The 26,346-nt window shown below is 40.5% G+C and overlaps 1 protein-coding gene across 17 annotated transcripts in view; it reads right to left on the bottom strand.

Annotated features, from left to right (window-relative positions):
* nfasca (neurofascin homolog (chicken) a) overlaps nucleotides 1–26,346 on the bottom strand; it is a 123,419-nt gene that overhangs the window by 34,400 nt on the left and 62,673 nt on the right. For 11 of the 17 annotated variants that reach the window (XR_002167999.1, XR_002167998.1, XM_019867633.1 and 8 more), the window contains exons 3-19: nucleotides 23,969–24,137; nucleotides 20,146–20,163; nucleotides 18,291–18,396; nucleotides 15,125–15,321; nucleotides 14,891–15,013; nucleotides 12,585–12,755; nucleotides 11,742–11,789; nucleotides 9,400–9,511; nucleotides 5,948–6,132; nucleotides 5,717–5,848; nucleotides 5,305–5,448; nucleotides 3,835–3,946; nucleotides 3,587–3,753; nucleotides 3,042–3,189; nucleotides 1,204–1,328; nucleotides 520–564; nucleotides 91–192 (exon numbers count right to left, since the gene is read on the bottom strand). Coding sequence is in view for 15 of the 17 variants with exons in the window: in XM_019867633.1 (XP_019723192.1) it covers nucleotides 91–192; nucleotides 520–564; nucleotides 1,204–1,328; nucleotides 3,042–3,189; nucleotides 3,587–3,753; nucleotides 3,835–3,946; nucleotides 5,305–5,448; nucleotides 5,717–5,848; nucleotides 5,948–6,132; nucleotides 9,400–9,511; nucleotides 11,742–11,789; nucleotides 12,585–12,755; nucleotides 14,891–15,013; nucleotides 15,125–15,321; nucleotides 18,291–18,396; nucleotides 20,146–20,163; nucleotides 23,969–24,062 (2,029 nt within the window). In the remaining 2 variants the exon portion in view is untranslated. The remainder of the gene's footprint in view (nucleotides 1–90; nucleotides 193–519; nucleotides 565–1,203; nucleotides 1,329–3,041; nucleotides 3,190–3,586; nucleotides 3,754–3,834; nucleotides 3,947–5,304; nucleotides 5,449–5,716; nucleotides 5,849–5,947; nucleotides 6,133–9,399; nucleotides 9,512–11,741; nucleotides 11,790–12,584; nucleotides 12,756–14,890; nucleotides 15,014–15,124; nucleotides 15,322–18,290; nucleotides 18,397–20,145; nucleotides 20,164–23,968; nucleotides 24,138–26,346) is intronic. The other 6 variants (XM_019867636.1, XM_019867646.1, XM_019867634.1 and 3 more) reach the window with 5 other exon arrangements.

Here is a 26,346-nt window from a genome sequence, read left to right as displayed (position 1 = left end):
GCGTGCGGGGGTTCGTGTGTGTGTGTGTGTGTGTGTGTGTGTGTGTGTGTGTGTGTGTGTGTGTGTGTGTGTGTGTGTTTCCGTAGTGACCTGTCACGGGGCTTCTGTGGTCATTTCCAGGGATCCAGGTGAGGCGAACACTCCGGGCTGCTGGATCTGACAGTTCTAGATCCATAGGAGGGTCTGGGCGGTCTACAAGGAAACAAGATCTTAAAGCATATTGCATACGTACTGTATGCTTAAAATTATAAGCCGATTTGAGCAAAGTCAGTGCACAGCCAAACAGTAATCAAAATAGCTTGGACCTGTTCAACTAATTTACAAATGAACAAGTAAAACATATGAACTGGGGGCATGCTTGCATAAAATAAGTGTACAAATGCAGTCACTTCAAAATCTGTGATTTGTAAGTAGTCAATCATTACTATATAAAAGAGGCACGTGTGAAACCGATAAAATAAGGCAAAGCAGTAATGAAACACAAGAAAAGGAAGAAAATCCACCCAAGTTGTATGTTACCTGGAGGCAAGGCACTAGAAACTGAGGGGTTGAGGGAGGCTTCTTCTGTAAGGCGGGGTCAAGGGCCAGGAAAGGGGTATAGTGGTTAGAGTTTGCAATGAGTCTGCTCGTCAGAATGCATGGAAGCACAATTGTTATGAACAGAAGTGATTCGGTGCACAATAAATGGAGGCATTAGTATAAGACATTATGTAACATTCGACACATTTGAATTGATGATTTCAAATTCATGCCAGGAATGTGACAAAAGGTGTCATTCTCATACCCAAACAATCATTAAATAACTATCCATTTAAGCCCGCGTGGAACTTTTTTTTTTGGAATGGAATATTGCATATTATTCATGGGACAACCATCACTGCAAATATGTCAAGTGTTTAAAAGCAGATCCGAGACACACGTTTCATTTTTACTACAATACTACAACAAAGCAACCAAAATATATTATTGTATAAGATACAATACATGCAGTTAAAAGAAAGTTGAAGTACAGACAATGTAATTAGTGTGTACAGTACTAGCATCATGCATGATATGCAGGCAACATACAACAACAAAGGTTTGGTGTGTGTCAGTGTCTGTATGTCATTTTTTGTCTCTGTGCAGAGTCTCCCCTGGTGTTGCTTCTCAAACTGAAGTTAAATGCTGTCTTTCAACACCCCGGTGTACAGTATGTAAGTGTACCTAACACAGTGAGACGAGCCGAGGCTGAGTCCTGGTCAATCTCTGTTTTAACAGTACACGTGTAAGTTCCTTCATCTGCCTCGTTGATGTTAGTGATGGTCAGTGATTCGTCATCTTTCCTCAGCCTGGTAGACAATGAACGACAAAGGTAAGTCATTACATAACATACACTATCTTTATTTATGGTTTACTACTGATCACAATAGTCACAAATGAATTGAACAGCAGTGGGAAATAATTCCAAAAACACATTTTTGCTCAAAAAAAAAAAAACAACAAAAAAAAAAAAGAAAAAGTATATCAAGCTAGAGTGGGATAGAAATTAAAACCTAAATACCATATTTTCTGATCTTGTGGCTATATATTGGACTGTTTTTTTTAAATTAATCCGCAGGTGCATCATTAATGCTTTGCCTCAAATAAATGTAATCACTATCATCTATGTATCATGGTAAACGTCATTCATAGATACACAGATGAAATAATTAATCAAATGAAATAAATGTCATGCTAGTGCTACTTTATAAGGATGGACAACTTTTCATCAGTGCTAATGGGAGGAAGAAAACAAGAAAATTCATTCAATCATTCATTCATTTTCCGATCCGCTTTTATCCTCAGTAGGGTCGCGGGGGGTGCTGGAGCCTATCCCAGCTGTCTTTGGGCAGTAGGCGGGGGACACCTTGAACCGGTTGCCAACCAATCACAGGGCACACAGAGACGAACAACCATCCGCGCTCACACTCACACCTAGGGACAATTTAGAGTGGTCAATGAGCCTGCCATGCATGTTTTTGGAATGTGGGAGGAAACCGGAGTAAGGCCTGGGGAGAACATGCAAACTCCACACAGGGAGGCCGGAGCACTGTGTCGTCGACGCGCTAACCACTGGACCACCGGGCCGCCCAACAAGTATATAGTTAAAAAAATAATAAAACATTTTATTTTGTTTTAATCAAAATTATCAACGTTTATTTGTAGTCCTATGTATATCATAACATAAATACTAAATAATAATAATCATGATAATAATAATAATAATAATAATAATAATAATAATAATAATAATGGACTCCTGCCTGCCAAATCACTTCAATTCCAATGCATGACTGGTACAGTTGCCTGCAGTTGAGTAAATACTTGCTCACTTCCATTTAAGAAGGAAATTTGGCATAGTAATTAATATTCCTCAACTGCTTCTCATTTTAATATGAACTGATGTCAGAGTTATCAGTTAGACATTCATCATCAAGACCCAATGAGGAGGGAGACACTGGATTCTGGGACCAAATGTCTCGAGGGGGTAACGAGGAGAAGCGTTAGGTTTCAGTTCTCTGCACATCACCCAAGGATCTCCCCGCTCGCCCTCTCATTTATTTCTCATTGGGAATCTAATACATGGGGGTGTCCAAACTAAAGGGTGAGGGCTGTTGAAAACACACTGAACTTGTTTGACTATGTGTGTGTATGTGAGTGAAAATTACGTACATGTGTGCAATCATAACAAAAACACCAAGTAAGTTTGGCTGCAGCTGGTGTTGACAGCTCCATCCAAGTCTGACCTTGCTCTTATTTTGTCTTAATACTTATCTCTTTCCAACCACTTTCTCGGAAAGGTGGTTGCGCCCCCTTAACTGTCACACAGTGCATTAAGCATTCTTTATTATAATTATGAGCATATCTTTATTTAAAGCATTAGTGGTCTTCATTGCAGGCATAATCAATTTATCATTAATAATATGCAAATGTATGATAACTAAAAAACAATCAATTTATCAACTCAGCTTCAGGTCTAAAATGCTGAGCTGCATGTGAAGGTCACCCAGATAGGCTGTTACCTCCGTCCTAGGTAGATCGGCTTGTCATCCTTTATCCAAGTCACAGTGACGGGGAGGCTGGGATCAAACTTCACCTTACAGTTGAAACGAGCTGTGGAGCCCCTGACGGCTGACTGGTGCTCGGGAGCAAAAACTATACGGCTCGGCTCTAAGAAAGAGTGAATTTGAAGAGGGACACATACATACACTTACGTGATTCTATAACAGCTCTTTGGGTACAAATGAAAGTAATTGGAAGAGCACTGAAATGGAAAACCATATCTCCCGGCTATGTTCACAAACAGTATCTGGTGTACATATATGTTGATCTGAGTGTCGATGCAGGAAAAAAGAGGCACTTAATGACCTTTTCAAAATCAGCAGAGAAAGGCACAAGCTATGTGTTTTACCCAGCTGCGTCGGCTATTTGGCACAAAGAAAGAGTTCACACACGATCCAATGCGGCAAAAAGATACATGGTTAAAACCTTAGTGTCAGAATGAGAGAGATGAGTGATAGCGGCGTTACATTGTGACTGCCTCCCTCGCACGGATGCGGTGTCTGACCTTTGACCTCCAGGCGGACCTGGTTTTCGGCCATGCCCAGAATGCTGCTGGCCACGCAGGTGTAGGTGCCCTCATCCACTGCTTTGGCACGTTTGATCTCCAGGGTGCCGTTCACGTAAACACGGTACTGTCCGCCATCCAGACCACTGCCCTGTCCGTTCTTAAACCTGGGATGAAACAAAAAGTTACAAAGATGGACAATTTAAATCAGTTTGGAAACACCAATGCGACTTTTTACACGTGCTTACCAGCGTAACTCTGGAATAGGAGAACCGAAGAAGGGGCAGTCCAGAAAGGTGCGGTTGTTCTCAATGACTTTTATCAGTTGATTTTTCGGGCCAAGCATCCTTGGACGCATATCTGGATAGAGAAATTGTTTTGGAATATCATCTCTAGTCACAGTAAAAAAAATAAATAAATAATAAACAGGATTTGGAGCACACCGAAAAGAATACTGGAGTAATAATATTAATATGTGATTAAAGTTGAAGAAGAATACCTGTTTTTTTTTTTGCATGGGTCAAGTTGGGAAATCACAAGTATAAATGTACATATGTGTTAAGGTGAGGACTGTCAGGCTCTTTACAATTATACATGTTTCACAAATAAAATGTTTTGGGCCCTCAACACTCAAGTCAAATCCAATTTATTCAAAGAGCCTCTAATCCAGTGGTTCTTAACCTGGGTTTGATCGAAACCAGCAGTTCGGTGAGTCAGTCTCAGGGGTTCGACAGAGCCTCTGCCATGGAGGGTAAGACACACCCGACTCAATCTGTCAATTAGTTATGACACACCCACTTGGCCATCACTGGCTGCAGATGATCACATGACATTGCTTGTCCAATCAGTGCTGCTGGAAATTTAAGTTTGCTCAGTAGTCACTGTGTGACTGTCGTGATAGTACGTCATACAATTTAAAAAACTATACTTAGACCATGTAATTTTATTTACTTATTTCTGTTTTTAATAAATGTGTTTTTTTAATGTCTTGAATTTGTTAAAATAAATAGACAGTATATTTATTTTTCACTAATGAAGGGTTCGGTGAACGTGCATATGAACTAGTTGGGTTCGGTACTTCCAACAAGGTTAAGAACCACTGCTCTAATCGCAGCAAAGTCTCAAAGGGCTTCACCTGTCGATAAATATAAACAACATCCTCTGATCTTGACCCCGAGGAGGGCAAGGAAAAACTCATCTGTCATCTGTTATGAGGCATTTATTGTGATTTTGCAAATTTCTTTTTCCATTCCTCAGAAAGAATTAAGGATTGGAATCCCTCTCCGCCCATCATTTTCAATTTTTTAAACAAATATTTTAGATTAAAAATAACCAAATGGAATATATGGCAGGTCCAAAGCAAGATACTCTGGTTGTATAGCTCTCAATCCATAGATGTGTTTATGTTTGCATGGGGATCATGACATTCAAATTGTGACATTATTCTCAAGGGTACGACTTTCCTCTTGTAATATTGTTATTTTTCACTTTTTGGTGTAGCCCTAACACTGTAAAATGGTGTCTATTTTTTTTGTTTATTGAGCTTTCCACCAATGTCCTTTCTTCGTGCAAAGACTACATAGATACATACGATGCCTTCATATTTATTACTACACAGAATGTTTTATGGTGACATCAACTGGCAAAGTTAATTAATGAAACGCAGTAAACAGCAACTCCTCCGTTTTTCAAATCGCATCCCTCCCTCTATAGCTCACCAATGACACTGACAAAGGCATTTGCCAGAAGATAACCGTGCTGGTTTGAGGCATTGCATTGGTAGACTGCACTGCTTCCCATCTGCACCGAGCGGAAGATGATGGTGTCACCCATCAGTTGCCGACTAGGATCGGGAAGTGAGCCTTAGGAGGAGGAAAAATACGGAGAACATTAATTGGATTGGATTGGATTGGATAAACGTTATTGTCAAATGTACTGTATGTGTAACATACAGCACAGATGAAATTTCTGTCTGTCTGTCTGAAATAATTGTTATTATTAAATGTTTGAGCTGGTTACATTTAGCGTCAGGCAATAGTATTGTAAGTAATTACAAAAACCCATCAAGAAATGTGACCTCAAATTAGCCTGCAATGTAGTCATGACGCGTGAACATGAGACAGGACTTACTGTCGATAGGGATGCTATTAACCAGCCATTGGATGGTCGGTTTAGGGTTGCCATTTGCCCGACACACCAGGCGGCCATTTTCTTCTGGAGCTAGCACCAGGTTTGTTGGTTTGTCCAGCCAATAAGGAGCCGCTGTGGAACACAGAGCCAAGGATGGCACAAACTCAGTTTCACGCTGTATGGCATATTACAGATAAGCAGTCAGAAAACACCTTAGTGCAATTCACTCACCTCTGACTTGAACAAAAATCGAGTGACGTATGCTACCTAAATGATTGTTAGCCATGCATACGTATTCTCCAGCATCCTCCTCTGACACATTGATAATCTTCATAGTCTTGTTGTAGTTCTCAAACTTCACTTTGTGTCCTGGCAGATCACCACCCTTCTTAAACCATTTGATAGCCGGTGTGGGACTGTGGGTGAAGACATACACAGATCAACACATCTACAACATGTACTGTTGGTCTTAGACGGTTTTACAGAGTGGCAAGGGGTGGCAGCTGCCACTCCCACCTAAAGTTTTGCCACCTCCCACCCGCCACCCTGAAGAATCAATCAATGATAAATGAAATGTTTTATTGTAAATGTTCCTCATATTGTCTCCAAAGTGCATATAAATTTTTTAATTGCCAGTTTAGAATTCACTCGCAATCTCCAAGTAACTTCAGGAGGACAATATATAAAACACTTTAGTCTACAAAACAAAAACGAATAAAGAAATGTCTGCTGATTTATTATTATGATTTTTTTTTTTAATATCAAAATGAGGAAGTCAGGATTGATGGCTATGATGAGCAAGTTTTGCAATGCACAACTTTTCAAGTGGCTTATCAGCGTGATTGAAGTGTAATGTCTTTAAGTGGTGCCTTCATTTGTTTGGCTTTGTGCTGTCTGCAGCCAGCATTTTTCGACAGTCAACACACCCGTCTTTCCTCATCCGTCTCCTACTGTAGTCACAGTGAAGCCAAGCACTACGTACGCTTTGTCATATTTCCTTGACTTAGCCTTTGGGTGACTTTCTTTTGTCTCATTATCTTCATCTCTCTCTGCCTTTTTTTTAAATCTTGTCGCTTAAGGGTTTGTTTACTGCACTTCATATCGCCTGCTCGATGCAAAAAAAAACCCCAAAGCAAAACGAAACACCATAGATCTAATACTCCCTGCGTACTCTCTGTCAATCAGGGCCCGACTGCCAACTGCTGTAGTGGATGTGCACTTACACTTTATCAACTTTTTTTCAGCAAAAAAAGCACATGTTCTCCAGAGTCACATGTGCCCCCCCGGCATCGTACCATACCCCTCTAGGAGGCAGCGCCACACTATTTAAGAAGGACTGACTTAAAGGAACATTTTAACCCTTTCATGCACCCCGTAACCTGATAACATGGTAAGCTGTCCACTGTAGTAACCACTGTCCCTGAAAGGGTTCATGACAAGTATGTACAGCAACATGCAGTATTTAACCACTGCCAAAGTTATCCGATATAGGGTGCAAAAAAATGAAACCATCCATTCTGTCAACATTGCAGAGGCATAGCTCAGTGATGGATGGACTGGCCTGCCTGTAAAAGCATTATGGTGAAATACAAAACGTAACAAAAAATGCATATCGATCCATCCACCTTTGATACACTTAGGCATTAACTCCAATGAAAACATTCAGTTTGTTTTGTACTTCAAAACGAGAACTTGTCAAATGATATCAGTGTTTCCTTGCTTAAGGCTTTATTTTTCATTATTTTATTTTTAGCTACGACCCCTGACAAAAATTATGGGCATTCTTGCATGCTTTGACATGTGGCTGGCGCACTTGACAATTTGGTGGCTGAAAGTGAATCTGCTGGAATCACCTCAAACTATTTCAGCAGGTAGTGTCACGATTTGATCGGCTCACAGGCACTCAGATATTGCACTGCGCATACACGTGTGGTGTATTTCACCGTATTTCAAGAATATGACAATGGTGTGCATCGAACCCTCTGAGTCATTGCAGAAATTAATTTTGAATGCATTATTATTATTACATACCTGTCAACTCATACGGTTTAGCCATAGTTCATACGGATTTTGTGGTGAATCTTACGTATATGGCTATATCGCACAAATCATACGGATTCTGAAAATTTCCGTTCCCACCCCCCTAACAGGTAGTTCCGTTTGCTTTTGCCCAGAATGGTGCTAGTCTACTCGAATGCTTTCATTTCCAGTAACTTTCCAGTAAATCACGTGGTTCCTAGTTGAAAAGAGCAGAGTATTCAGTGCATACTTCGGTAGTGTACAAGCAAGTTCGACAAGGAAACAAATATATCGTTCATATTTCGTGGGTTTTTTTCTGCCGTTATTTTGACATATAAAATGCTTTGGTATGTTCTAAGGATTTTTTTGCTCTTTATAAGGATTTTTTTGGTAGTTTATACAGGTTGGCGCTCCGAAAAATTGACAGGTATGTTATTATTATTATTATTATTATTGTTATTATTAACATCTTTATTGTACAGGGTGTCCATAAAGTGTCTTTACCATTTCAAAAATTTATTAAAAATGCAATTGATTAGATATTTTATTCAGATTTGTTCTATTGTATTCAGTGTTTATTAAAGTTTTTATCACATTGCATTTGTGGTGTGGGATCAGGTGCAATCAAATAATTTGTCCATTTTTCTTCAACGAGACATCAATTTCTGCAATTTCTGTTTACCTTGACCTTTTAACTGAATATGTGGCACCACAACTGAATGACCTTCAACCAACCATCATTTTTCAGCAAGATGGTGCACCACCACATTGGGGGCTGCATGTTCGTGGGTTCCTCAATCAAACATTTCCTGACCGGTGGATTGGGAGGGATGGGCCAATTCCTTGGCCGCCACGTTCACCAGATGTCACTCCCCTGGACTTCTTTCTATGGGGCTATGTTAAAGATATCGTGTATCGAACAAAGATATCATTACTGACATAAAGCAAAGGATGTTTGATGCCATTGCCACAACTGATGAGGCTATGCTACAGTGAACAGGGCAAGAAATCGAGGACCGTCTTCATGTGCTTCGTGCAACTAATGGTGCCCATGTAGAAGTGTATTAAAAGAGGTAAAAAAAAAAAATAAATAAACGATGAATACAATAGAACCAATCTGAGTAAAATATCTAATCAATTGCATTTTTAATACATTTTTGAAATGGTAAAGAGACTTTATGGACACCCTGTATTTTTAAATCACCCCACTGGATGCAGCACAGCTATTGGGGTCACACACAGACGCATAGGATCAGGGTGGAAGGTGGTCTGCAAAAGCCCACTTCACAGATTTGTGATCTCCCTGGCCAATTTAACATCATCCATAGATGTGGAGCTCTACTTGCGGTTTCTTGTAAATGTATTTTGCGTGCTTTGACCTCCTGCATGGACTCCAGCAAATCAGTTTCTTCCTCTACCATGCCAAGGACTGCGTCTCTTACGCATCGATTTGAAAGAGAATGAAAGAATCCAGTAAGTTATGTTCACCCCATCAACGACACAAAACGCCTGGTTTTAAGTGTGCTCAACTGCGTGCTTCTGCAAAAACGCCAAAACTCTTGTCCGCCTCTACCCAGAGCTGAACAGCTCGCCGAGCGAGACCTGTGCTTGACATGAAAATGGAGCCCTATATGTGTGTGCGTGCAACGTGTCTGTCAGCTCACAGTCCAGCAGCAATACACTCCAGCAGCAGTTGCTCGTCTCTCAGCACCATTTTGGAGCTCTCACTCCCCAACGGTGAGAGGAAGGTTGGCGTGGACTCTGCGACTTTACGACCTGCAAATGAGGAAAAAGGTGACATTAAAACACATTCGAGCCTCTTCTCCATTAAGCCTTTCGGGGACAGTGGTTACTACAGTGGAGAGCTTATGTTATCGGGTTACAAGGTTCATGAAAGGGGTTGAACACCAAACTATAACAGCTTCTTTCGAGCACGACACACTGTCTACTCTGAGCTTATTATTGTCTTTATCTTTGCCACCTAAATAGAATGCTATAATTCTGATCACTTGCTAATGGCCGTGTTCTAGTTCCACAAGGCATTGTCGCTCTCTCCAGTCTGGTGAGGTCACTGTGGTCAGTAAATGGGTCCAACACCCTCTGGCTTCTCTCACAGGAAGACATTAAGAGAAGCAGAAACAGCAACGGGGCCATCAATCTTCCTTAATGTTTGCCAAGGGAACAGAGGTGGCATAAATTGTCATTAAATGTCTAAAAAGAACAGCCAGTGAAACGTGTCCTATATTTTTCTCTGGCATGACATTAGTGTGGCATCGCAATGAAGAATATTTTCAATCATTTATCTGATACATTTGCTTCTAAAACGTATAGAGATGGCTACTTTTTCAGCTTTGCCAAGCCAAGCTTGCCAAAATGAAAGTCTTTGAAAGAGAACCTTTGTCTCGACGAGTTGGCTTTCACACCGTCAGGCCTTTTGTAAAAGATTAACACATTGAGAAATGTGTGACATGGAGGGAGGGAAACACAGATCTACGGTATAAATAAGTAAAATGCTGAAGTTGATGCCAGGTTTGCCCAGCAGATCGGAAAGTCAGCATCAACAAAGTGCTGTCTTTGTTCACCGGGAACAATATCTAAATGTGAGTAGTATATTAAACAGGCACCTACATACTGTAGCTCAATCAGGACAAAACTGAGGTATTAGTTATCGGCCCTGAAGATCAGAGAGAGAAAACTAACTTAAACCCTCACAAAGACACTTACAAAATTAGGCTTTAATATACTGTATACTATACTGTATATTAAAGCCTAATTCCATCAGTGTCTGGCATTTTATTTGGCCTTCATTTATTTATCCATTTATTTATTTAGTTAGTAAATTTGTTAATTAGTTAGTTAGTTAATTTGTGTGCGTGCATGTGTGTTTTGCCAGCACAGAGCAGTATCATGCCAAGAAGAAAAATATTACGAAGACCATGAAACTGGAAATTTACACACAATGTGGGATAGTAATACATACTGTTCTAGGAGCTCAGTACAATGTTGCTCATTTAGAAAAACCCACGCAAAAGGGAACATCCATAAAGTTTTAGGAAATTACACTACTGGGGTGGCATGGCTGCAGGGTAGAGTGGTCATCTCCCAACCCAGAGGTTGTGGCTTCGATCACTCGTCCTTGAGACCATGTCAGAGTGTCCTTGAGCAAGATACTGAGCCCCCAATTGCTCCTGATGCTGTGTCATCGGCAGATGAATGTGAAATCAGTGTGAAGCGCTTTGAAGGCGATGCAGGTGAAAGACCATTTACTTCAAAAGGAATATTTGTATCGTTGAGATTGCTATTCGGAAATAGCTATAGGATTCAGTCTCAGAAACAGATCAAACTGTCAGCAAAGTCAATGAACGTCTCAAATGTATTAGTTTCATGGTTTAGGTCAAAAAAGAAATACCGATCCATTCGCCCATTTTCTGTACCCCGACTCCTCATTAGGGCTGAGGGTGAGCTGGAGCTGAGCCTAGCCAACTTAGGGTGAAAGGCAAATTAAATTCATTTTTAGATTCCCTTGTCTATCACATAATTATATTTATTTGAGACTGGGTAGTACGTCAGCCTCACAATGCGGAGGTGCAAGGTTCGATTCCAGCTCCGGCCTTCCTGTGTGGAGTTTGTATGTTCATGCCATGCCAGTGTGGGTTTTCTCCGGGTACTCCGTTTTCCTCCCACGTTCCAAAAATGTGCATGGAAGGCTAATGGAACACTCTAAATTGTCCCTAGGTGTGATTGTGGAGGTGAATGTTTGTTCATCGATGTGTGCCCTTTGATTGGCTGGCAACCGGGTCAGGGTGTACCCTGCCGACTTCCTGAAGACGGCTGGGATAGGCTCCGGCATGCCCGCCACCCTCGTGAGGATACGTGGATTAGATAATGGATGGATGGAAGGATGTTTAGTTCAGCTGGTGAATTAAGTATAACAGATGCTGCTCTCATTATACTAATCATGTTACAATTGGACAGGAGACAGAACTGCCCATACATCGTAACTCACCACCATATGGGTCACTGTCATTGTAAGAGGTGTCATTATAAGGATCGTCTGAAAACACATGAACAAGCATGCACATACACAGACATTCACACATATAAACCAGCCACAAGTCAATACATTCGGAAAACATGTGTGCAATACGGTGGTGACAAAAAGCTGGAACATACTACCAAGAAAATCACTTTCATTTTGCTCTTTGGATAAATGCATCTCTTGCCATGACATGTCATCACCTCTAGATGGGGACATATTCCAAAATAGGTACTTTGGCGTGCAATACGGTACAGTACTTGTTTAAATGTACATAAAAGGCTTTATGGGTTATATTTCCCTTGCGTTAGCTTCTCCGTAATAAGATAAGATAAGAACACCTTTAATAGTCTCACAATGGAGAAATTCGCACTTCACAGCAGCAAAGTTATGAGAGGAAGAAGTAGAAGATAAAAATAAATAGTAGCTGCTGGAAAGGTAGCCACTCTTGCGGTGCCATCTTGAAGTCAAAATAACACAACAAAACAACTAATGTTATTAAATGAGGATGATGATATCGCTGGCTTCAGGCTAGAACCTTCTCCTATGTCACAATGTGTTATATGCTGTATTTTTTCACAAATCTTTCCAAATGGTTCATTCCACATGTGTCTGTGCTCATTCATTCATTTTCTCTTTATGTGCTATTTTTAGAAATTATTGACCAATCCAAAGTGTTGAAAATGGATTGCTCTCTTTGGCCATGCAATGTTTTGGGGGGTCTTTGGAGGTACAAGGATTCCGCCCGACCCCAGCGATCTTTTATCAGCATGGTTTGTCTGGGTTTGGAGTATGGATGTGTTGGCCACTTACTGGTAAGAACTTTGAGAGTGAAGGGGTTCTTCTGCTGGATCGTGTGAGTGAAGAGGAAGCGAGCATTGCAGCTGTAGTCGTTCTGAGCATCTTGGGCCATAACGTTGGAAAAGTACAAGTCTCCATTTAAGCCCATGGACACTCGCTTATCCTGTCGGATCGGAATCATCACTGGGACAGTGAGGAGGGCAAAGACAGAGAGGACTGGACTTAAACAACATTCACCTCGGATGTGTGTTGACACATGCTTGTGACCATGGATGTATGATATGCAGAAAAGATACATTTTGTTCTGAAAATGAAGTGGAAACATCGATTGCACATTCAACCCCCAAACGCATTTGAACAGTGAGGCCAATTTATTTATTTATTTATTTTCCAGACTGAATACATTAGTGTTTGATATCGCACGAGAGAAAAGAGAAAATTTAACATTTAAGATTTTCTTTCTCGGTATTTACATCTTTCTCCGGTTTAAGGTAGAGAAGATGACATTAAAAAGCAGGTCTTTAAGTGGGCTGGTGCGCACCAGCATGGAGTATCAGCACTTCTCAATTTTAGCCTGCAGGACTTTTTACAGCGTACTAGGACTTAACATCAGGCCACAGAACCTTCTCTTGCCTCTCTCTTGTGCTTTGTGACACCCACAGTCTACTACATTAGCCGCCGTATACTGGTCGGCGCCACACGCCTTTCCCTTGCGAGGTGGTCTTACGAGTTGAGTGTGTACCAGAAAAAGAAAGTGAAGAAGAATGAAGAGTGAAGAATGTAAACGTATTGCGCGTTGGGAATTCACTCTGCACTACTCTGAGAGTGGGGGTGTTTGAAAAGCCAGAGTCCGCTCAACTCCTATCAATTTCAGCGCTGGAGCACCGTGTCTACAGTCAGAGCGCCTGGTGCAGACACAGGCACTCTGTTCTTGGTGCACTCTGAATAATGAATGCATAATCCTAAACGAACGGCAAATTTTTCCCAATGGCTGGTATGAACCCGTGCGTGCTTGGAGAATATTTCCAAACATGCCCATGATTGAGCAAGTTGAAACGAATTATCTATCCAGTCCTTGGTTGTAAACAATTGAACCCATAAATGTTGGTGTGGCTAGAAAAAGGCCAAAACAATGACACAGGAATCTTAATCTTGCAAATGAAGAGCAGCAAGCCAGCAGTGATGTTGCCATTTCTGATTCACTTGTTGCCAGCGATGTCAACAATAATTGCACAGAACAAGAATGGCCAGGCCGCTGGTCAAATGGACAAGTTAGGCAGCAATTAACTACAGTCAAACCTTGGTTTTCGAACGTCTCGGTTCTCGACCAATGTTGTTTTCGACCAAAAATTTCGAGTTTTTTATGCCTTGGATGACGAACAAATTTCGGTTATCGAACAAGCTGAGCGCACTTGAATGCAACATTTGACTCCTCTCGCCTTCCTTACACGAGGAAGTGACGCTTCCTCGGGTAGACGAGGAAGTGACGCTTCCTCGTGTTGCTTTCCATTGTGAGCAGATGTGTTCAATAAACATTTTTATTTTAAAAAGAGCATGGTTTCGGTTTTCGAACAATTTCGGTTTTCAAACAGCCTTCTGGAATGGATTATGGACGAAAATTTTGACTGTAATTATTTATATATGTATTCATTACATATTTATGAGCCATTCTAGAGTTATTTATTAATTGATTTCATTAATGATCTGCTGTTGCTCACCGCTGATTTTAACCTCAACTAGAAAAAGTATAATCTTCTCAATTTTTTATTTTCATAAATAAACTGAGTGTGGATATTTCGTGCTCATGATTGTTTTCAATAATCAATGCAAGAGCATACACCAGGGAAACAAATCAAATGTGCCAGCACTTTTGCTCACATGACAAAGGGCACTATCCTTTACGTTGTGCTTCAAATCCAGATGTAGAGACTTGGAAATAAAAAGGTCTCTTTTCTCATGTTCATCTTTTAACCCAAATGTTATCAGGCCGCAGCACAAAATAAAGGAATTGACTTGTTACAATACTTTTGTGTGGTAAATTAGAGTTTTGCAATACTTAATTTTAAAAAAATCACGCGCGCGCGCACACACACACACACACACACACACACACACACACACACACACACACACACACACACACACACACACACACACGCACACACACACGCACATACACACACACAAGGTGTGTGACAATCCCTGGACTTTATACCAAGTCTACGTGGTATAAATACTGTGTGTAAGGTGTGTGTGTTTTAGTGTACAATTTGCACTATTGGTGGAAGATGTGTACTGTCTTGTATAATGCTGCTCACGACTGCTCATCCAGAAAGTAAATGGAGGAGGGAGGCCTGGAGGAGGGTTGCAGGGAAGGACGAGCGAGGAGCCCTCAGTCACCACCACTGGCTCCAGCACTTCTTTAGGCCACAGAGGTGCCTCTGGAAAATGGCAAAGGAGAAAAATGTAGTGGATAAAGTTTGATCGAATTAAAAAGTATTAGTAAGGTCATATTTCCGACACAATATAAACTTGCGTGCTGGTATTCTTACTGGAGACCCGAAGTAGAATTTTGTTTGACATCGCCATTCCGTGATCATTGCCAGCAAAACACTGGTATTCTCCTTCGTAGTCCTCTGGCCGTCCTCCGTTACGAAATCCAATTTCCAGGGTTCCCGAGCGTTTCTGCATTGTTACACGCAGATCTTTTCCAATGTTGAAAAACTTCCCATTTCTTCTCCATGAGAACCTGATCCATTAAAAAGAGAATGAGTTAACGACTTTGGATGGATTTCATTCAGACCTTTTTATCATGTCGTTGACTTTATACAGTGTCAAAGGGGAAGAAAATATTTGCCATGCCACTTTTAAGCATTTATTAGAATTAACAGCACAACATCTTATTCTTTGAATCCAAGTTCATGTGCCACTGACAAAAAGAAAACATATTGGAACAAATTGGAGATAATTTTCTACCTTCATTTGAGTGATCTTGCGCAATGTCATTTTGACCATGAAGGACTGCAATTTCGTCTCATGCTTTCAGATTATATAATGACTTTGTTTTTAGTGAGAAAAGAGGACTTACCTGATTTTTAATCAACACTGCGGTCACACTATACAGTCATACCTCGGTTTTCGACCATAATCCGTTCCAGAAGGCTGTTCGAAAACCGATTTGTTCAAAAACCGAAACCACGCTCTTTTAAAAAAAAAAAAAAAAAACTTTTTTGAACACGTCCGTTCACAATGGAATGCTACACGAGGAAGCGTCACTTCCTCGTGTAAGAAAGGCGAGAGGAGTCAAGTGACGCATTCAAGTGCGCACAGTTTGTTCGAGAACCGAAATTCGGTCGTCATCCGAGGCATAAAACACTCGAAATTTTTGGTCGAAAATCGATTTGGTCGAGAACAGAGACGTTTGAAAACCGAGGTTTGACTGTATCTGGTAGGAGAACTGGATAAAGTTACCAAGAACTGTAGCCAAGTAAGAGTGCTGTTAGTTTTGAGTATATGACTCAAGTATATATATTTAATTATTTATTGGGGCTCCTTTTGCCTGAATTACTGACATGGCATGGAGTCGATCAGTGTGTGGCACTGCTCAGGTTGCTTCGATAGTGGCCTTCATCTCTTTTGCATTGCTGGGTTTGGCGTATCAGCCAGCCGATCGCAAAGGCACACATAGACGGACAACCGTTTGCCCTCAAAATCACATCTAGGGACAATTTCGAGTGTTCCTTGAACCTACCGTGCATGTTTATAAAATGTGGGAGGAAACCGGAGTACCCGGAGAAAATCCACGCAGGCACGGGGAGAACATGCAAACTCCACACAGGAAAGCCAGAGCCGGAATCAAATCCTGCACCTCTGCACTGTGAGGGGGACGTGCAAACCAGTTGTCCATCGTGCCGCCCAAGGCAAATCCAGTCACAATAGTCTTAAATTACCTTTCTTAATTTTGTCCATCAAGTCACTGATGTCATATGACCAAATCAAACCACCTATAGCCGAGTGGTTGGGATGTCAAATGTTCAATGAGGTTTTATATTCCCCAAAGGCTTAAATAATGAACAAATATTATAAAGTGTTTAAAAATCTTCTAACTATATTTTTCTAGCGTATTCAAATTTGGCATTTTTCTTTTGAACCAATACAAATAAATTTAAAGATGTTTGGTTGTCAGCTATTATTTCACTGATTTTTACTGATGTTTGAAGTTTTTACCATGGTAGTGTTTCATTTTTTGTCACCTTTTTAAAATAATTGATATTTTTCATCTGCTTGTTGCAAACAAAGCTATTGTTACAATAAAATATTTCGCAAATATATCTTCAGCTACTGTCAATCTTTACATCCTACAAAAGTATGTTATGCCAGTTGAGACGACTATGCATCAGTAAATCTGGTCATGCTCTTCCCACCCAAAAAAACGGTGTGACAAAATTTTGTGTTTGTGCAGCCAACTAAAAAAGTTAAAGTTGTATAAAAATGTTTGTGAGTGAAGTGTGTAATGATCCCTGATGCTCAATGTTTAATGTGCATGAATCAGTCAACTTGCAGCATTATTTTAGCACAATAGTTGTGGCAGCAAGGAGAGAGCCACGTTGGGTACAAATCAAATGTCAAGTAACTACACTTTTTTCCTCATGGGGATTTGTGTGTACCAATGACTCTGGGAGCTGAGTTGTCTGCTGCTTGATGCCCCTGGCAGGGTCACCCAGGGCAACCAAGTCCGAGCTGAGGGACCAGAAAAAGCACGGCTCAGAAACAGGTTGGATGAAAATCAGCACCTCCACAGCTGAGGCCATGGTCCTCATTTGGAAAAGGGTGGTGAGCCCTCTCCAGGTCAGAGATGAAATCCTGTACCGAGCATAAGAGTCCAAATATCTTGAGGTCTTGTTCACGATTGAGAGAAAAATAGAGCAGGAGATGGACAAAGCAGATTGGTACAGTGTCTGCAGTGATGCTGACTCTGTCATCGGTCTTTCGTGTTGAAAGAAGGAACTGAGCTGGAAGATCAAGCTCTGGATTTATCAGTCAATCTACATTGCGACTCTCACCTCTGGTAAAAAAAAATGTGGGTTGTAACTCAAAGAACAAGATCATCGATAACAGTGGAAGAAATGATTTTCCTCGACAGGTTGTCTGGTCTCCCCCCGCCCACCCCTATAGAGGAGAAACTCACTCATCCAGGAGAGGCTCAGAGGAGAGCCGCTTCTCCTGCTCATAAGATGGCTCGGGCATGTGGTTAAGACGCGTGAGATAATGTGTTCCGGGCACGTCTCCCCGGGCAGATGGCCCGAGACAACTCAGGACATGCTGGAGAGATTGTTTCCTGGTTGGCCTGGGAGCACCTCGGGATTCCCCTGGAAGAGTTGGATGAAATGGCTGGCGAAAGGGAAGTCTGGGCTTAAACTGCTGCCCCATGAACAGATGGATGACTGGATAGATGGATGGATGGATGGATGGATGGATGGATGGATGGATGGATGGATGGATGGATAATTGCAGGATGTGTGTGCAAGTATGTCCCTTATCCACAGCCAAGTAGCCCAAATAAACAATGTGCCACTGTCCTGTCCCACTGCTGATGTAACCAATTGAAACAGTGTGTGTGTGTGTGTGTGTGTGTGTGTGTGTGTGTGTGTGTGTGTGTGTGTGTGTGTGTGTGTGTGTGTGTGTGTGCGTGCGTCCATGCATGGGTGCATTCCTTACGTTGGCACCGGGTTGCCCTTGGCTTCACACTCAATGATGATGTTATCTCTGGGGTCAACAATGTAGTCCTTCACCGACTGTTTGGTTATAGTAGGGGGCTGTCTCACTGAAGGAAGAAAAGAAACAGGAGTGTGGTTGCATTGCTACATCGACACACACACACACTCCTTTCACAAATGCATCTGTTCAAATACTTTGGATAAATGCTATTGTTGACAGTCTGAACCTGTGCTCGTGGGAATCTGTTGGTTCTCTGTTAAGTATAATAAGCACAAGTCACGAACTTGCTTCACACAAACATGCCCTGAGGTAATTCTGCAGTGATTTGACCCATTACAAATGAAACTGAGATAAAATATATTCATGTTTCACTGGACCTTTATGTCTAGTGTTGGCATGTGTCCCTAATTTTATTGGCATACGTTGATACATTCTGCTGAGTGTTTCCGGACCCTGGTCGGAGGACGTACAAGTATATACGTATAAATTGTATGTATTTGTATATAAATAAACAAACAAACGAATACATAAATAAATAAATAAACACATAAATAAATACCAATTTGTATGTGATATACCAAACTCAGTGTTGTACAGCCTGATATAAATGTACATACCATCCTGTCCACCTCCAGCTGTTTTCAGTGCACTATACATATTTAATGTCTTACTGAAGACAACCCCCTCTCACTAAACAGCGCCAACATGGCTTTGCCATTTGCTTTTCTAGCTCACTCAGCCCTTTTAAACCACAACAAATTAACACACACACACACACCTATGCACAATAACACTATCGAGAGAGAGAGAGAGAGACTGTAAAAGTGGACTGAATTCTTGCCTACCATTAGAAAATGCTTTTCTTTCTTTATTTATTTTTTTAAAGAAACTTGATAGCTAAACTCATCCATCAAGACCACATTTTTTTAGTGTGCATGTTTTGTATACTGTCATGGCAACCATCTGAGTATTTATAAGATATGGTTAGTTGTGCTACAAAGCAAGACTGAAATATAATGACACATACCAGCTAAAAGCCACATTCTTCAAATGGGATGCATATTCTACTTACGATTCTTCTGCTTCCTGAATACTTTTTATGCACGTGGCATGCCATACCCACGTTTTGCATAATGTCCAATGTCAAATGTGAAGTGAATATGTACAGTATGAGCGATGGGAAAAGATGCCCGGGAACTCAGCAAAAACATGTTTTTTCAAACTACTTTGTAGAATTCAGATGAGGACTCTCTACCATGCACGGTGCTACATGGGGGCGAGAGGTTAAGCCCTGTCAAAATCTGTGCATCACCCCTCCAGCCACCCCCAATGTATTTATTTATTTATATGTTGAAACATTAAAAAGTTCACAAGTAGCCATTCTGTTTCAATACAATTCTTGTTCCCATGTTTGTGTGGCAGCTGTTTCCCGTGTGTCTTGTTGAGGGCAGGGAGGGGAGTGAGTCTTTCAGTTACATGCACGATAGGTTATATTGGTCAAGCCTAATCTTACCCCTGGAAGAGAAAAAAAACCTGGCGACGTGCCTGCATTCTACTGAAACTGAAATATATGATTATCTAGAAAGAGCCGGAAATAAGCATGTTCTGATGTAATATTAATCGCCCGCCTAAAATCCAAACATCTCATTAAATTAAAGCACTAATTTGTTGTCCGGGTTGATCTGACCCAGTTTCAGTATTAAATTAATGACTCCCATCCTTTCAAAGCAGGGTTGTCACAAATACGTAGACCGTAATGTTTCTGACAGCAGGTTGCCCGGGCTTGTAGACAACATAGGAGAGGATTCATAAAATGTGAGTGTGAAAGATTAACACGTTAACACAAAAGACTTACGGTCTGCCAGGATCTTTGCTGTTAGTCCAACGTAAAGCAACAGGGAGAAAGAAATTGGGGGGCAAATTGTAAAAATGTTATTAATAACCATATATTATACACACATGCACACATTAGTATCGTCTATATTACATTACCATATTTGGCTATTTTATCCATTCTACAACATTAGCATATTGTTACATGCTCTACAACTACATGGGTTTCTGGTACATTAAAGTAACATCAGGACACATAACTTACCTGTTCATAGTTTTCACATGATGAGCAAAAAGAAAGAAAACACAAACCAGGTGAGTCCTTTATACACAGCAGACATTAAATAACATGAATGCAAGATTACAATCAGGGCTGATTTTGTGCTGTTGCACTTTTAATGTCTTCGGAGTAAAACAGAATTCTTTACCATGCAGGTTCTGATTTGACAATTCCTTGTTTGTTTGGGGTTTTTTTAACCTTAAATACAGTGCAGTGTAAAATGCACAGTACCATACAAAATATTCTCTGGTAATTTAAGATTAGGCCAAGATCAATTGAGGAAGCAACTTGCAGGCCCTTGTGTTTGTGTTGCTAAATGACATTCACATAATTGTGTGCACCTCTATGCATCCTTTGTCTACAAGTCTCCTATGCACTTAGTAACATCTCAGGCTTGCAGTCGAACAAGGGAAAGAGATAGACTATCTTTACATGTAGTTATCAATAACCCTTTTGAAACCTCAATAGTGGCAGTATTCGGGTTTTTAACCCGAATATGCTCTTACTCGAATAAGACTTCCGGATTATAAATTTTCTAACCCTAATACAGTCAAACCTCAGTTTTCAAACGTCTCTGTTATTGACCAAATCAGATTTCGACCAGAAATTTCGAGATTTTTTTACCCGTCGGATTAAGACCGAAAACCAGTTTTCGACCAAACTGAGCAAACCCAAATACACCACTCGACTCCTCTCGGCTTCCTTACACGAGGAAGTATAACGTTCATTGTGAGCAGACGTGTTTGTTGTGATTTACGTAAATCTGACTGTTTTTTTGTTATTTCTGCATAGTGTATTAGCTAGCCCCTAATCATGGGCTAATAAAATAAGTTTCGGATTTCGAACAAATCGCTTTTCAAACAGCCTTCTGGAACGGATTATGGTCAAAAACCTAATATAGGGTCATATAAACGCATTTGGGTTACCTCCTTTGAACGAGGCATTGGTTTGTATTCTGCACTAGCTCTATTTTTCAAGGAATCCTGGTCTTTGTAGAACAGGAAGTACTTGCATGCACGGAAATCAGCAGCGATGCTACACGCCGTAGCGGAAAGTGAAGCCGGCGGCGGCCGTCTTACGTTTCCACTCCCTATGCGAGCCTAAATGGAATCCATTTATTTCTCTGCAGTGTTTTCACATTATTTCTGTCTCTCCGGCAAAAAATGTACAAGGCCGTACATCTGGTGCGCAACTCGCCTAATAACCACAAGCAGACGTAAACAATCATGGTGTAACTCAGAGAGCAAGGAGGAAACTAGCTGCTTTATTCTCGTGGCGAGTGACATGGATGTAATCTGTTTGATTGATGGTAGAAAGTAAGAAGCGGAAATTATGCCCATTTGCATCACAGCATTGTGCGTGCATCGCCATTTAAATAAGGGTTATTCAAATACGGGGGTATTTCTGAGCACTCACGCGGGTAGTTCTGAATGTTTCAGAAACCAGAATTTTTAACCTTAACTTGAATATTGACTGCATGCAAACATAATCTATACGCGGGTTTGTGTGCAACTGTGTCCTGCAGGGATCTATAGAAAGCACAGATCATCACTTGTCAAGAGTGTAATTCTCTAGGAAGAAGATAAGGAGACATAATGAAGTGATGTGGTGGTTCTCTTCCCTGAGTCTAATGACTCCAGTAATCTGTACACAGCTAAACAAATGTGATTCGCATGCAGATCGAGCAGGAGGGACCATTTCGAAATGCAAGAATATGATCATTTGCATTGCAAAGGTGAGTAATGACAAAATCGACTCAACTTTCATTTTTTAAAGTTCTGCAGTGCAATGAATATTATAGCTAAAGTACATTTTCTTGGAGCAAAAAGAAATATTTTTAGTTTTGCTAGTTATTTCTGAGAAATGCTGTTCAGTAATAGCCACCAAAAACCTTTCAGTTATACAGTGAAACTCCTCTACAACGAAACCTACATGTGCAAATATACCCCCTAGTGTAAAAAAATCTTCATGCATTAAAGCCATTCCCTGTTTTCTGCTTCTCCCTACAATGAAAAGTCCCCCTGTTGCATAATACGAAATCCTTTTCTCCACCTTTGCCTCGCAATAAGGTTCACTACAACGAAAACAAGTCAAATCCAACCTCAGCCTGCCACAGCCACCGCTACTGCTTAGCTCGGAAACGGCAACAGCAACCACCACACTGGCTTACACATGCGCAGTAATATAGGAAGTATTTGTTATTGTTAGCACGTGGTTAGAAATGTCACTCGTAGTTTCAGACACAGCACGAACGTTGCATTGCTTGGTATAAAATGGCTACAAAACGGATCTTTGCAGACCAAGGTTCTTCACAAGGAGTTAAGAAAACAAAAGCTTTAACACTTGAAGATAGGATACAAGCAATAAATATGAAAGATGGAGGAAGCAAAGTAAAAGACATGCAAGAAATTGATGTAAGTGCAAGTGAATGCTGATCGTAAATTTTGCAATTGCTTTCCCTTTTTTCTTTCTATGCTGGCTATATGAAGTGTCAAATAAGTGTATGCTCATACTTATGCGCTATTGGAATAAAAATTAAAAGTACACATACACGTTTTTTGCGTGTGTTTGTGTTTACGTCTGAGATAAAATTTGCTATAGTGAAAAGTTCCCTGTTGTGAAAAATTTCTTGCTGCAAACATGATTTCGTTGTAGAGGAGTTCTACTGTAGAAGGAAATCTAGTTTACAAAGAATAGAACTCTCAAAATATTCTGTGAATATGTAGAAAAAAAAGTAATTTTATTGCAAAGTAAATGAGCAAATGTTTGTGTGAATGACTTTGCTTTCAGATCAATAGCGCATCGTAAGCCTTGGGTCAAGAGGTTAGGCACACTGAAAAGAAACCATCGGGGGTGCATGTGCTCATTTGATATGTAAAGCAGGTGTCCAAGAGCTCGCTGTGTAAAAATATACTTCAATGTAAAATGGAATTACATTTAGCACCATTCAGGGCAGGTATTTTAAAGTTATGGGTGTGTGTGGTGCTTGCAGATGGACCTTGTGTATGCAAGTATCTGCGTGTTTAAACAACAAAACAGTGAGCCATTTAAAGTGACACGGTACTATATTGTGAAAGTCAAATAGATGTCTACTGATTCTGCAGTAATCTGCACCGGTGGTTCTCAAACTTTTTTCAATGATTTTACCTCCTGTGAAATATTTCTTTTAGACAAATGATCCCCTCTAAACAGTGCAAAGCATTTTGAGATGAAATCTTGAAAAAGTAACCGTAACTGTAGTAACCGTGTGCCTGAAAGGGTTAAAATAGAGTCGTGTGCCATCACTGTGTAATTTGTTAAACTTTATAACTCCATTTGTAGTGGTATCTATAGAAATGTTTGGAAATAAAAATAATTTTTATTTCCAAACATATATGTTAATTATAAATGATTTGCGCACATATAAAAAACCCACATCTGATTTCATTATGCATCCTTTTCAGCTGTATCTGAAGGGTTTATTAAAATGACAATTCATGTAACTTTGTTCAAGATCGGAACAAAATTTGAAGAAAATAGATTCAGGTTTGGTTAAATTGAGTCAAGTGATTGCTGAGTCACTTACGATCTTGCGGCACTTCAATTGTCACAGATTCGTGCCATAGCAGCAGCTGCAATGACATCAATGCCAGGGCCAAATGGCCACCTTGCCTCAACATTTCTCCTCCTCTGATTGGCCGGTCTCACCACTCTTGACAGACTTGATACTTCTCTCGGTCAGTCACACTGCTGACCTGTGAACGGACAGAGACAGAGAGTTAGAAAAAACTACAGTTGCAGACTGTACTGTATGTATATGGACAATGCGCACGTGTGTTTTCGGCGCATAAGTGTGGGGCTCTGTGTATCTGTAAAGGCATAAAGAGGTTGTATGATGGCCTACATACACAGCTGAGTCTGTGTGTAGCTAACTAGCTAGAATAGCTTAGAACACGTGTCAAAATCAAGGCCCGGGGGCCAGATCTGGCCCGCCACATAATTTTATGTGGCCCGCGAAAGCAAATCAAGCATGTCAAGCTCCATGATGCTTGCTCAAATGCAAACCAAAATTTCAAATTGTTACATGCAATCCATAATAACATATGATATTGCAAGCATTTTCTCATTAGCAAACCCCTTATTACATTAATATAAACAATGTTTAAACAAGTCATTATTCTTTTCTTCTCATTTAAAAGACAAATTATCTTCAATTTTTTGTGCTTTGTGTCATTTAATGTAAATACATGAAACCATTGAGTTGACTGGAGCGCACAGATACGTCGCACATCTCCAAAACTTACTTATGACTTCCAGTTTTTAGTCTGAGACTGTGAAAATTGTTCAGTTTAAGCATGGCATGAGACAACTGCCATGACGATTGGGCAGTTTGCGCGGTAGGGTGCAACCATTTTCTTCTTGAAAGGAGGGGGTAGTGGTTGGAGTATGGGAGTACATTCTAAACCGGTTATTAAAATGGTTATCCACACTATGGAGACAATATAAGCAACATTCATTATTGAATATTAAATTTAGTACCAGTAGATTTATTGGGTGGCAGGTGAAGTGGAAAAATATAAATCTTTTTGACTATATGACTATATGACAACTAGGCCTAACACTACTCACAAAAAGGGATATTTGGCTTGCAGGTGAAATTTATAGAAAATGTAAAAAGTTCACACAACAGTGATTCTTTGAACGTAAGGACATTTAAGTAGAAGGATGCACTGGTGATTTCCTTATCCCAAACAATTCATTGGATCAAAAGTTAACAACAACAGTGAGGACACCACAACAAAAAATGACTCAGGGGCCATAAAAAAACAATTGCACTTCAACAAAGATTACCAGAGCACATACAACCAGATACTATCTGAAGTAAAATGAGATCAGAATGTCCTCTTTCACCCGGCTGTACAAAGCTGGAATGGCTGTTTGGAAAATCCAAACTTTTTTTTAATGCAATTTGTACTTCCTATCAAAAGTCTGCAGTGAGGTCAAAAGTGAAAGAATGATCACAGAATGCCAGCTATTCTTCAGTCATCTACACAAGGATATCCAAGTATACTGGGGAATCAATAGTACTCTGTCTTTATCTATTGTTGCATTGTAGACGATGGTTGAGAATAAATCAACTGCTGCATTATAATTGAACAGCATTAGTTTGGAAAACGTCTGCTTCAAGTGCATGTCAGGCAAGGAACTCATGAGAACAGTTTGGCATTTGCAGTCTTCAACAAGGCTTGGGTTGCAAATAACACGTTAAGCTTGTAATCTTGTCATCAAACAACAATATGATTCGTTTGTGGATAACTCGGTATTAATCCCCAAAGAGTCGATAGGACAACAGTGGCAACAGCTTTTACTTCATGGATGTGCTCCCGATATTTCGTCAGACGATGGGGGTGATGTTGTGTGGGGATGTGCGGCGGGGGCTCTGTGTGCCTTGGCACATGCCCATTTGCCTCTTGATTCCCAAAGTGCCCCTTGATTCCCAAAGTGCCCCTTTGTACTTGTGTGTAAAAGCCTGTCTTTGGGCTTTCCAGGGTAAAATGTGATGCTTAATTTAAAGGATCCTGAAAGGGACCAAGAAAGTTTGACTTTGTAACTGTGTGAATGAGAGGCGCGATGGGCTAAATGAGCTGAGCAACGGGTCAGAAAAATTTAAATGAAAAATAAACAGGCAAAAATATCAGGGAGTTGAAACCCAAGTATATCCCCGATCTAGTTTATCTTCCATTAATATTGCACCAAGTACAGGTACTAGTATCGTACTGTGATTTTTAGCCAGCAAAAATGACACGATGCAAAGATGTTGCCAACAATTTTAATGGTCTCAGTTTTTCTTGTTGCAAAGAAATTTTGAACCTGTTCAAAATTTGCAGGCGGCAAGAAAAACTGTTTGCAACCATTAAAACTGTTTGAGAATGTCTGGCAAACATTTGTTAGAAACAGTGAACA

Source organism: Hippocampus comes, unplaced genomic scaffold (assembly GCF_001891065.2).
Source record: "Hippocampus comes isolate QL1 unplaced genomic scaffold, H_comes_QL1_v1.1 scaffold84, whole genome shotgun sequence".
NCBI classification, from domain to species: domain Eukaryota; kingdom Metazoa; phylum Chordata; class Actinopteri; order Syngnathiformes; family Syngnathidae; genus Hippocampus; species Hippocampus comes.
Note: the sequence above shows the minus strand (reverse complement) of the source record. Positions and strands in the feature narration are given on the sequence as shown.